Raw genomic sequence first — 12,623 nt, forward strand, 5'->3', positions numbered from 1 at the left:
CCCATTGATTTTCTCTAAGAAAAGTGAGCAGCTGCATTCTGTTAGTCTCAGGAGCTTCCTTACTAAATGCACTATTTTCCAGCTCATTCTCCTTTAGAAGAAACAACTGAGATGTTGGTTTTATTTTAATTTTGGAAAATATTTGTTAAACTAAAGATTTGCTGATGTAATGTACTGTAGGGCTGAAGAACCTTCCTCCTCCAAGCGCCACATTCCTTTGGAGAGCTGGTTATTGGGGACAGCATATTGGCATGACTGGGGCCAAAGCCCAAAGTACACTACCAAAGGATATACATCCCATTCTCTTACCTTGCTTTTGGGCTTCTCATAAGCATCTGGTTGCCACTGTGAAAACACAATGCTGGAGTAGATGGGCCATTGGCCTGAACTAGCAGACTCTTCTCGTGTTCCTCCCATACATGTGCTGATCTGCTGGTAGGAGGGAAACTGCTCAAAGGTGGGGAAAGGAGAACCTGAAGAGGGTATGAGGTTCTAGGGAGAGGCTGGTGAGATGGTTGGGAAGGCCTAGCATTCAAAATTGAGCCCACAGGCTAGAGGTTGGTCCGTGTCCCGTCCCCGTCCTCCGGGTTGTATTGTGTGAAGTTAATTGTTACAATTGTATATTGAAGAAGTGAACATTCAGTGAGTCAACGTATCACAGGTGCCACTGAATTACTGTGTGCTGTTGCAGTGCATTTGCAGTAGGAATAGGCATACTATATGTCAGTGGAGATTATCTATAGAAGGAACTATAAAATCATCAATTGCTTTGCTGTGTTACTAATTTCCCCCTCCCTCTATTTCTACAGGAAGGAAACGGAAATGGTTTCAGATAGATGACGCCATAAAAGTTCTGCAGTATCACAAACCTGTGCAGGCTTCATATTTTGAAACCTTGAGGCAAGGCTATTTGGCTAACAATGGCACTCCTGTTGTGACCACATCATTCTCAAAGGAGAGTGAACTGTCCGACATCAGATGACTGAAGATGGCCTTTTGAGAGAAACAGATTTTGAAAAGTAGACTGAAACTTGGATTTCCCTTTCTCCCCTCTTCTTGCCTCTTTCACATGCTTCCTCTTGTCAGACACGACATCAGCGGCAGCCTTTGGCAGAGCAAATATTTGAGTGTTGCATTCTAGTGCAAAGTGGGGTTTTCTTGCTTTTTCTTGGATATGTATTTTGTAAAACACATATTGTGCATGAAGTGCCCCTTCCCTATTAACACAGTTTTGACAACCTGAAAGTCAAGGCTACTAGCTTCACCTCTGCCTTGTCTTCTGAAATGCCCCTATGTATGTTGTCCCAGCCATAGCTAGGCCTCTTTATGCTTTCAGTTAAAGAAGGCTGAAATGTGAGCTCAGTTCTTTTAAGTCTTAGATTTTGTACAGTAAGGTGCTGTTGAGATCTGTGTGGTGGTCACTTTCTCAGCGCATGCGTGTAACCTTTTTTTAGATGGAGAAGCCTAACACTTTGATTTTGCGGGATTTTTTTTTTTTAAAAATGAGCTGCTTCTGTAAAGGAGGGCTTCATAATCTTGTTTGCCTTTTGTTTTTTTAAAGAAACTTATTTTGTGACAGTGCTAGTGGCTGGGCCGGTTTGACTCCCTGAACCCCACTCCCTTACCCAAATTTAGAACAGTGACACATAGAGGAGGCGGCCAAGTTACAATACCCTGCAAGGCATTCTTGGTGCTCCGTTCTTTCTACAGGTTCAGTCAATATGTTGATCATCTTAACAATGAACAGAAATGCAAGGAATTTGGTCACCACTCACTCAACAGCATACGGCCTCAGAAACTAAATGAATTCCAGCCTCAATAAATAGGAATCAGGGATTCAAAATGAGTTTAAAAACTAGTGAACTGAAGCATCGAGCCACTGATGCTTTCTGCTGGTGTGGAATTCTTTCTCTACCTGCTGCATACTGCTGATATCTCTTCTTGTCCACATGCCTTACACCCTACTAAACTGGATGTTGTAATTTGTGCTACAACATTGGATTGTACTTTTGAGTGTCACTGCATGGTGGGACAGTTGCATTATGTCCCTGAAAAGAAGTCACAGGGAAAAGCTTCAGGTGTTCAATCTCCTTTGTAGCATTGCAGCACTTGTAAATGCACCACGGAGCATGCTCAAATGTAAACTTTATCCCTCAGTGGCAAAGGTACAACTGGCTCCCAAGCAGAAATGCTGATGTGGAGAACTGTGTCATTTAATAGGATACCTAACCTGATGCATTGGCACATGTCACATGTTTGTTTCTATTGATGTATGTTTCATGCTGTCTTGATTTGCCAACAGTGTTGTCTAGTTGGGAGATTTTGGAAAGGGTTGTGGGAGGGGGTGGGCCTGGGGAAGGTTTGGGGAGGGGCATTAGTTAATCCCTGGCTTGGGACAGGACCTAGTTGCTGTATTTGGTGACTTCTTCTTTGTCAGATTATAGCCAAGATGTGAAATTAAACCTGCAGTACTCTTATTTAATTTATCATTATCTCTTCCCATTATATACTTAACACCATAAAAAATATATGAAATAGTCATGCAGCATGAAGTAAAAGTATATTTTCTAATTTGGAAAGTTGCTGTCAAATTTGAGATACAATTCTGTTTATTTGCTTGAGTTCCCTATTTTTAGTGAATGGGATAGCATTCCATAGTGTGGGATCACAATGGCAAAAGTGAAGCCAGTGATCACTAATGCCAAAAGTTTTTACACAGGAGAAGGCTGAGAGGCATTATTCAATGAGTGGCTTAAACGTGAATGTCTAGAAAAAATCTGAAATTATGCTGCGCCACTTCGCTGCCCTTCATCTTAAAAAACAAAACAATAAAAATTTAATTCAAAGGGCTTGACTAGTGTCTTGAAGTGTACAATATAATTTCTCGTACTACGCTATATGTGGCACTTTCCAATATAGCAAACTGTTGCCTTCAGCTAAGGCGTTTTGTGTCTCATTGAATAGATTAGGCATGAAAGATTGAAAGAGAACTGAGATGCCTGTAAGGGTGACTGCAGTTTTAATATCTACAGCATGCACACTTTTATAAATAAATAAAAAACACTCTAAAATGTTTTTATAGGGCTGTTAAACTGACAGTTTAGAATAGAATATCGTTAATGATTTGCTAACGGCATTTTTTTTTTGGGGGGGGGGTGTCCAGGAAAAATAAATTGTGCCAAGAAAGTAGTTTAATGTGGGATGGATTTATGCTGTTAACTGCAGTGAGTGGCTGATGTTTGCCTTCTTAACTGGAAATGGAAGATGCAGCTCCTGAGGTTCAAATAGTCTGGAATTCTTCCCAGTTGTGTATTTTAACCCAGTCCTTGCTCCAGCTTATTAAGCCTCACCTTTTCACCTACTATTAATGCACTATAGAGATAAGTCTACAGCTTTCCCAGTATCTCAGGGTATTCTGTAATTAACAATTCATGAAACTTCCTTAGCAAGATAAATGAAAATGTCACCACATCAACTCACCTTTTCAGAGCATTTCTAATTACACTGGAACATTCTGCATTGGCAAACAATGCATCTAACATAGGGTAAGTTATGGGGTGTTTAGATTCAAGCACAACAGTACTAAGAAGGTAGACTGATCCTCCGTTAAGAGTTAAGAAGTCTTAATTTAGACTTCCTGCTGTGCTTTACCATAAAAATGCAGCTTTCTTTGGTCTCTAAATCCAAAAAGCTTTTAGATTTATATACTGTATTCAGGTACTGCTGAAAAGGGAGGTGAAAATGCTTAAGAATTATTTCCTTCCAATAAGCTTTAGATTTAATTTGAGGCTGAGCATCCAACATCCTGAAGACTGCATCTGCCCCTCCACCTAACCACCTGTGCATCCCATAGACTTTGGGAACCCCAGCTTTTATTTTATATGTAAATTTCTAGTCTTTAACAGTTGCAGAGAGGAGGTTAAATCTTTGATTGTGCACTTGAGTCAGACAAATGCTGGTACATCATGAGCAGTGTGATAAATCTGTTGATACATATTTACAAATAATTCGTTCTAACTCCAGATTTAATGCCAGTGTTTAGTGTATTGTTCCTCATTTAGGTGAGGTCTATGTTGGTTTTTGCATTGAAGCAGCCCTACTTAAATCAGGGTTGTCTTGCTGCTTAAAACTAGTTTTGGCAGCAAGTTTGCAAGTAACTGCTGGGTTTTTCCAGTATGGAGAGAGATGGATTTTCTTTGCTGGGAGGACAAAACCAGCTTCAGGCTCTCTGCAGTTTTATCTGTCATTCTGTTGCGAAAAACGCAATAGTGATTTTCTAATGACATCCCTTCTGTGGTTCAGTGTCATAGATTAGAAAGTGTGTGATGTAGAGTAAATAGAATATGCTGGAGTGTTTTGATGTATCTAATTAATATTTTTGGGTTTAACCTTGAATTAGCTCCCATTAGATCCTCTTGGAAATAGGGAAAAAAAATCTTTGTATGAAAGTTTGACCTGAAATTACCGTCATTATTTTAGATGCAGCATAGCTCTTATTTCCCAAAAAACTTTATACTTGTTGTTAGCCATATTCTTGTAATCACACCACTCTGTCGCCAACTCTCCTTTTTTCTAAGAAGCCCTCATTTTGTTAACTAGTTTAAAATTTTGCCAATAAAGAAATGGAGTGCCATTCTATCCTAGTTAGTGGTTATACTAGAACTTACAAAATAAGAGATTGTTGAGCTGCTTGTGTTCTGGAAAAAAAAAACCTTAGTTAATTCTGAGGCAATTACAATTTGGCTTACCCAGCCCTCTGAATACCCAGACTATCTTCTCAGCTACCACCTACCCAGCTCCTTCCCTCTCACTTAACCATCAGTCCCTCAGCCTGACTTGCTTTGCAAGTATGACAGGTAGCAGCAGTGGGCTGTGGAGTTAGGCAGGGAAGAGATTTCTTCATGTCCCCTTTCTGGCCTATGGTGCACTGCACAGCCACAAATAGCTCTGGGGTACAGAGTTTTCCCAAGGGCTGCTGGAAGGGTGGAATGCTTACCTCCCTTTCTTTCCTTAAAACTGTAGCTAGCTGCTGCCACCTATATCAACACCATAAAAAGGGCTGAAGGGAAGAGGGATTTTGGGGTGTGCATGTCTGTGGGCAGGTTCAAAAGACAGGAGTTGAGAGAAATTTGAATTAAAATTTGATCCAGAGAAGAAGTTGGGGGTTGCAATCCTTTTTGTAAATGAGCATTACACAATTTGGAGGATGAGCCTCCTAAACCTTGTTCTTCCGAGCCAAGAAGTACAAGCTCAGCAACATAACTTCTTCCAACTTGGGTGTCGTTTTTCATGAAAGTAAGATAATTGATGATTCAAATTCCTGCTGATTCTGAAATCAGATTCCATAAAATGAGTTACTCTTTAAGAATTAGAATTGGAGTATGTATTAGTGAAAAATTCCAGGAATCTTGTGTGGTGGTGACTGAATTCACCTGTTTTCTAACATTAAAAGTGCAACTTGCCTGAAACGGGAAAATAACAATTTAAATCAATATTGTGCGTATTTCATAATGCTTTGTTTTATTCATCTGTCAATATGGTTGTATCCAGACACCGGGCGTCTTTTGGTGGTGGGGTGGGGGTAGCGTGTGTGCGTGAGAGAGAGAGAGAGATGGCAGTGTTGTGGGCCTGTTTTACACTGGAGTGGTATGTAGGTATGTATGCTTTAATCTCTGTAATAAAGAAGCTGCTTTTGAGTACTATTTGCCACTTCTCATGACAACAGATTTTATTAGAACCATTAATACATTTTTTCAGTATGATCGTTTGCTAAGAATGAATGTTGAACTGTCCATGTAGTTTGATTGGCATTTTAGTCTTTCACATGTATGTTTGGTAAATAATGCAAGTTATCATTCAACAAATCTTGGTGTAATATCACAGCTACTTGCAAAAGCAAATAACCTCCTTGAAGGGGTATACCTTTAAAAAACAAAACAAAACCCAGACACACCTCCTACCATCAAAACAGTTTCTCCATGGTAGAATTGTGGAGAAATTTCCGTACAGTTCAAGCATGGTCCTCTACTTGTAAATTTAGGCAGGGTTTCCCAAACTTGGGTCTTCTACTGTTTTTGAACTACAACTCCCATCATCCTTAGCTAGCAGGACCAGTGCTCAGGAATGATGGCAATTGTAGTCTGAAAACAGCTGGAGACGTAAATATGGGAAACTCTGATTTAGAGGATACCAGTGCTGCTTAAGGCTTGTTAACTTAATGTCTCACATGACCATCAACAGTGGGGGATGCTTACTTTCGTTTGGCACTCTTTAAGAGGGAGGGGTAGGATCATTTATTTTGGCTTTGTTTGCTATAGTTAAATAGGAAGAGCAGCATGCTGGTGCACGTTGTTCAAAAGTTACAGTGATGCCAGTTCCCCTGCTTTGAAAAACAAGCCTGAGCTCGGCTTGTTGTGTTGTCAGAACCTGGGCATGTAGTTTGTTTCTCCTCAAATATACCATGAGCAGTAAGTCAGGAACAAACCTTGGTTCCACTTGTGTGTTTGGGGGATCAATCTGCAGGCACAGGCTTGGATGACATGGCAAGCCAGACAGGCTTGTTTTGTCAAGTGGGGGAGGAGCTCATTCACATTAAACCATAGGCAAATTGGGCCATTGTCTCAAATTTCTGAATGTTTGTGGATCTGTTGAAGAAAAGTTTATTTCCGAACCCTTACATCTCATGTTTTATCTATTGTCTTTAATTGCTTCCTGTGATGTAGGATGTGATAAAGTACCTGAGGACCATTCTGCCAAATGTCACCCGTGTCCCCTTTGACATGGCAAGAGGTAGCCTTTTATATTCTCAGTGCTCCACAAAACTCAACTTTACTGAGCAGTATAAAAAGAGGGTTTGCACAGTCTGACAATGTTTTTCATGTTCTAATTTGTACTTGCTGGTTCCCCTTTATTTTTGTTAAATGCATAGTATGAGAGATGGCTTCTTGAATAGTGACAGACTGCAGCTGAACTTGCGGCTGAATTCTGCCAAGCACTTGTCTCATGTTTGGATATTATATTTTAGTGTGCCCTCTGAGAAATGAAACTGTCAAAATGGGCAGCTAATTTGAGTATAGCAGGGTGCTGCTATTTTGGGACATGAAGTTCAATAACATATATGTCAAATGGCCCCAAGATGAACTCTTGCCCCATCCTTAATGTTACTGTCCTCAGCGAGGCACATCGGCTATGAGGCCATTGAGCTCTATGGACCATGTGATGTGTGAATAGAAAGAAATGAAATTGAACCTTTAATGGAAGATTTTTAAAATCATTGTTAATAATTGGAATTCTCCTATCATTAAATTAAAATAAAGGAATGAATAACTCCTTTGCTGGAGGTGAGGAAAGTAAACAACTTATCTGCTCTGTTTTTGTGCCTGCAAATGTGCATGGCTGCCCAACTGCTCAAGTTTGAGATAGGAATAGCTTCTGTTTTCAGCATAGATTTCAGGAGGCTAGGATTCTACTCCTAGTCCCAGATTTACATTAATTGTGATACTGAGTAGTTCACAACTATGGGCAGGATCCATAGTTACATTATCAAGGATATGCATTGTATGCAGAAAGTCCCAGATATAAAAGAGACATCTAGTTAAAGGAACTCAAGCCGTGAGACCTCTACTTGAGATCTGTTGCCAGAATAGAAAATACTGGGCTAGATGAACCAGTGGTCTGACTCTGTATAATGTATCTTCCTATTTGCTCTAACTCAAAATTTCATATGTATACGTAGCTATCTATGAAGTTTGTTCAGTTGATAAAAAGTTGCTAAGTGGGGATTTTTTTAGCACATATGTTTGTAAGTACAAGTATTATATTACAAAAACAAGAGCACTTTCTAGTTTAACACTGGAAGGAATATGGCTTAATACCATCTTTTGTAATAACTTGTTTCCTCTTAAATTACAATTCCTTTTATATGCTCAGCCTCTCTAACCTCCTTCCCCAATTCAGTGTAAAGGGCAATGCGTATACAATGCATTTATTGGAAATTATAGCAAATAATTCATTAAAACAACTAGTGTAATATTTACTGGCTGCTAAGGTAATCTTAATTGATCCCTTGAGACCATGGCCCATTTTAATGACCATCATTGAGGTTGAATAAAGGCTCTGACTGCTGCTGCTTCAAGCAATGCAATGATTGTTTGTCAAAAATATTTCAGGTTCCTAGCCTGGAGACTGTGAGACCATGGATTTCATTGCTACTATCAGTGGTGAAAAAAATACTAAAATGTGGGCTGAAATTGGTATGTAGTTAGGTTTTGTAGAGGGATTTCCTCTATTACATGCTAATGTATATTACACAGTGTCGTGTATTTAATGTCACAAACAGTGCACAACAAACACAGTATCAGAGTTAACTCGGAATCTTTAAAGATCGAGAATTCTTAAGATTTTAAAATTAAAAATGAAGATATTAATGAAAATGCATAATGAATCCTACTGTCATAAGCATTGCCTAAATGCCTAGGATCTGTAACCTGTTTTGTTTTTATTTACCACATAATCTCTAAAAGACCATGCACTTCTCTTAAGTGCCCAGCACAGAATGGGAAATGGCATCTGGAATATTTAATAAAATCTTCCCCATCCCTTTCTGTTCTGCAGCTCTTTCTTATTAGAGGTAAATCCTTTTGCGTATTCAGTGTCAATTGTAATTTGGGAAATAAGTTGATTCTTTACAATGGTGGTTCAAGAATACAATAGCTTTTAATACAAATGCGGTATACAATTGGTGGTTAGAGTGTGGCAAAAGAAGGTTTGTGCCTTTCACGTAGCACATTTAGGACCTTTAAGAGTTGGTCAGTGCTGATGCCAACCACATTTCAACCTGTGCATGACACACAAGTACTGTAGACTGGGAACTGTACAGCTGCCTCCCCCTGGTTTACAAAAGAACATATTTTTGCTGGGATAAGGAAATTTGTCTTGATGCTTTTGCTACACTAAAGACAACAGCAACATGGTTAGATGACGGTACTGGCACTGGAGCTGAATTGCTCCAAGTGTTAAAATGTTTAAAAGGTCACAAAATGGTGCAGCAAGAGGAAACATCTCACTCGTTCCATCACAGGTCATTCCCAGAAGGTGCTTGTAACACTTGTGAATCCATGACTAACAGTACTCTTTCTCGGGGAAGAATTGCATGTATCCAAAATATTGTAATGTGCCGATTGAGAAATGAAATGAAAAATCCCTTTACAGAAACAACATCTTGAGAAAAGGCATGAGAGTTGGGTATGGCAATACAGTTGATTGCACAGAGAGGCCTTTCGTGGTCCCATGCCAATCAAGGTGGAGGGTGACACCAGAGTCAAAAGTGGGTAGAGCAATGGATGGGACTCTAAACTTGTACCATAAGCTACATTGCAGTCATGCACAGAAGTCAGATTTCTATGCAGACACACACACGCACATAAACCTAAGCGGGCAAACGTCACATTTCAAAAAAACACTCCAGCCAGGCAAAGTACTTAAGGGCATGGAGCTGGGATGGTGGGAAGTGTGGCATGGGCAGAGGTTTCCCTATCTCTGATCTGTGTGTAGGAAAGCCATCACTTCATTTGGTGTCTTAAAACTACACTGCATTAGTGTTTTCAACAGTTAGAATTTGTACCGCTAGAACCTCGAGAGTTTTGGGTTTAGTTCTTTGTGGTTGTACCTCAATCACTCACAGTGCTTTGTGCTATCTTAAGGACATTTCACTTCATGGAAGTAACTCCCATGAATTCATTGGGGCACTTCCAAGTAAGTGGTCATAGTTTGTGGTGTGTGCATGCACTTGCTGTAAGACTTGGCTTGGAGTTGTATGTACCTTTTCCACTGTCCATATGGCCATGAGTTATATTTGGCTCTGGCTCCCAGGGGTGTGTGTATACATGCATGCTTATGATGAAATCAATGTGTGCCGCTGCTGCTGCTGCTTCAAACATTGCAGTGTGTGTAGCACTTTGTAATTTATGAAGCAGTTCTTGCTCAATTCATTACCTTGTGTGCTGTGCTTGAAAAAACGGTCTCCAAGCTCAAACAAAAGAAGAGTTCAAGAGAAAGTTTAAGGACAAAGGCAAATACAATACTGTATGAGGGGAAGCAACTGCACATTGTCAGTGGTTCCTGCTTGAGACACACAAACAATTTACATGTGTAGGACTAGCGCACTGCATTAATGTTGGAATCATGCCTGCCCTGAGGAATATATTGGCTTCAGTATTAGCATTCCAATGATTGGTTTTCAGTAATGGAGAAAGGAGTGCCTGGTAAATACCAATGCATATCAGAATAGGAACATGTTAGATGATACTGCTAATACACCACAGTTAGCCTTGGGCTGCATGGGACCCACAGCAGTTTTATTTTTAGCCATCCTGGTTAATAATAATTGATAGGTCTCTTTCCGATTAATTACTTCTCTCCATCAGTTAGGAGGGGGTGAAACTTGGGACATACAAACTGTGTGTATGTGTGAACTGGGAGAGGTTTTCAAAAAGTCAAAATCCTCTTGGTGATGCTGGTCCTATTTGAAAGCCAGGTTTTTCGGAGGCAGCACCTTAATAGAACTCTCCCTGTAGGCAAGTGCAAGTATTTTCAGTGCCACCAGAGGGCTGACACCTAGTACATAAGCTTTCCAGGGAGCATTCCTTGAAATTGATTGCCTTTATTTTTAGCTGCGATTAAATGGGAGGGAAAACCTCAGCTGTAGTTTTCTTCTATATGATGATAAATTGTTGATCTCATCCTCCTAGACTTGTTGGGTACTTGGCTGCAGTCCTCACCACCTCTTGACTATTGGCCATGCTGACTGGGACTGCTGGCAGCTGGGGGCCAACATCTGCAAAGCCACAAGTCATCCCTCCTCCCTCCCAGCCTTAACGATGGACATCTTCCCTGCTTTTCTTTAAGGGTGCATTTCCTCTGCAAACCTTCCTCTCCCTGTCCCCCTTTGCAGGTCTATTGACAGGCCTTCTGTTGCCCCTTCATGCCATATGCCTTAGGAATGGGGGCAGTCCCCAATCAGGGCACACGCCCTCTAGGGAGCCTTTTCAGGATCACCAGCAAGGGATGCCTGGCATGTTCCTCCAAACTTGGCTTCGGCTTCCAGCTGGAGAGCAAAGCTGGGGGAGGCCATCGAGAGGACCGGTGTGGGGAGGAGTTCTTTGGAGAGAAGAGTTAACTGCAAGTGGAGATCTGATTCCACTTAGGAGGTTGGCAAACTGTGTATATGGGCTGGGCGGGCTGAATAATACCTTTTCAGACAGAGCTGCAACTTTCGCGCCAAGACTTGTTGGCTCTTCCCTACTTTGTTGCCTGGATGGAGAGCAGAGGCTCTCTGCTGCCCAAACACTGGAGTTGAGAATTGGGTAGAGACTGCAGTGCTGGATTTACGTATAAGCTAAACAAGCTATAGCTTAGGGCCCCACTCTCTTGGGGGCCCCCAAAAAAATTAAAGGGAAAAAACCTGGATGTACATTCCAAAATATAAGTTCAACAATTACTTTGATAAAATACATATTTTGTTAAGTGCAAATGGCTTTAGATACCTGTTAGGTCCATAAATTATCATATAGCATATATTCAACACAAACAACAGTGACAATTTGTTGTTGACAAAGGACAGCTGGGCATATAAAGGGTCCCATTACCTTCAGTAGCTTAGGGCCTCATCAAACCTAAATCCAGTCCTGGTAGAGAGGCTGCTTACAACTTTAAAGCTGGGCACAGTGGATCTGGTTTTGATCTGAGCGACGGTGCTACAGGGTGGTTAGTCTTTCCCTTGTTTTTTCTGTTTCCTCGTCTGCCAAGCTATTAGTTACCCCGCTGCACTGGGGCAGGGAGGGGGAGGAAAGAGGAAAGAAAAAGATGCAAGCAGCAATGCCAAGCAGCTGTCAGGGCCACCATTGTTGGGGTTTGTGTGTCTGTTTGTCCAGCCTGCTAATCTATCACCACGTGTACGTTTATGTGTCCGACAACACCGCAACGTAGAGAAATGATCAAACCTTGCATCACTTCCACGAGGTCTTTGCGGTTTACAGCCTGACTTCTCAGTCAAACGATTAATGGATCTGTGCCCCAAGGTAATTTTCAGTTTAGGCGGGTTTCCCCACATATCCAGCACATACACATGTATAAATCAAGCGAGGTGGATGAGGAGAGTGGGAGGGAAACTACTGTAATTTGTACATTGATCATTGCTACTTTGGAGTGGAACGGGATTACTTCAGGTAGCTCAGCCAAAGATGTTTGCACACCAACCCCTTTCTCCAGAATTCCCTCTCTCTTCCTCAGAAGACTCCGTGCTGATGTGGGTAGTCCTCTGCACCAGGTTTGCAGGGGCTGTGGCTATTTCCTTAGTGTATCACATTTGTACTAGTGTTAAATATATCATGGGACGCAGGTGGCGCTGTGGGTTAAAGCCTCAGCGCCTAGGACTTGCCGATCGAAAGGTTGGCGGTTCGAATCCCTGCGGCGGGGTGCGCTCCCACTGCTCGGTCCCAGCGCCTGCCAACCTAGCAGTTCGAAAGCACCTCCGGGTGCAAGTAGATAAATAGGGACCGCTTACCAGCGGGAAGGTAAACGGCGTTTCCGTGTGCGGCTCTGGCTCGCCAGAGCAGCGATGTCAC

General features: G+C 41.4%; 1 protein-coding gene across 1 annotated transcript in view; it reads left to right on the forward strand.

The window, feature by feature from the left end:
- The window catches only part of NUDT3 (nudix hydrolase 3), a 29,513-nt gene extending 20,910 nt beyond the window's left edge, over positions 1 to 8,603 (forward strand). Inside the window, exon 5 of the mRNA XM_083745117.1 lies at positions 810 to 8,603. Coding sequence (XP_083601243.1) covers positions 810 to 982 — 173 coding nt within the window. The 3' untranslated portion in view covers positions 983 to 8,603. The remainder of the gene's footprint in view (positions 1 to 809) is intronic.
- Positions 8,604 to 12,623: the final 4,020 nt, after the last annotated feature.

The sequence above is a fragment of the Podarcis gaigeae genome (genome assembly GCF_964106915.1).
Source record: "Podarcis gaigeae genome assembly, chromosome: 6".
Taxonomy (NCBI): Eukaryota; Metazoa; Chordata; class Lepidosauria; order Squamata; family Lacertidae; genus Podarcis; species Podarcis gaigeae.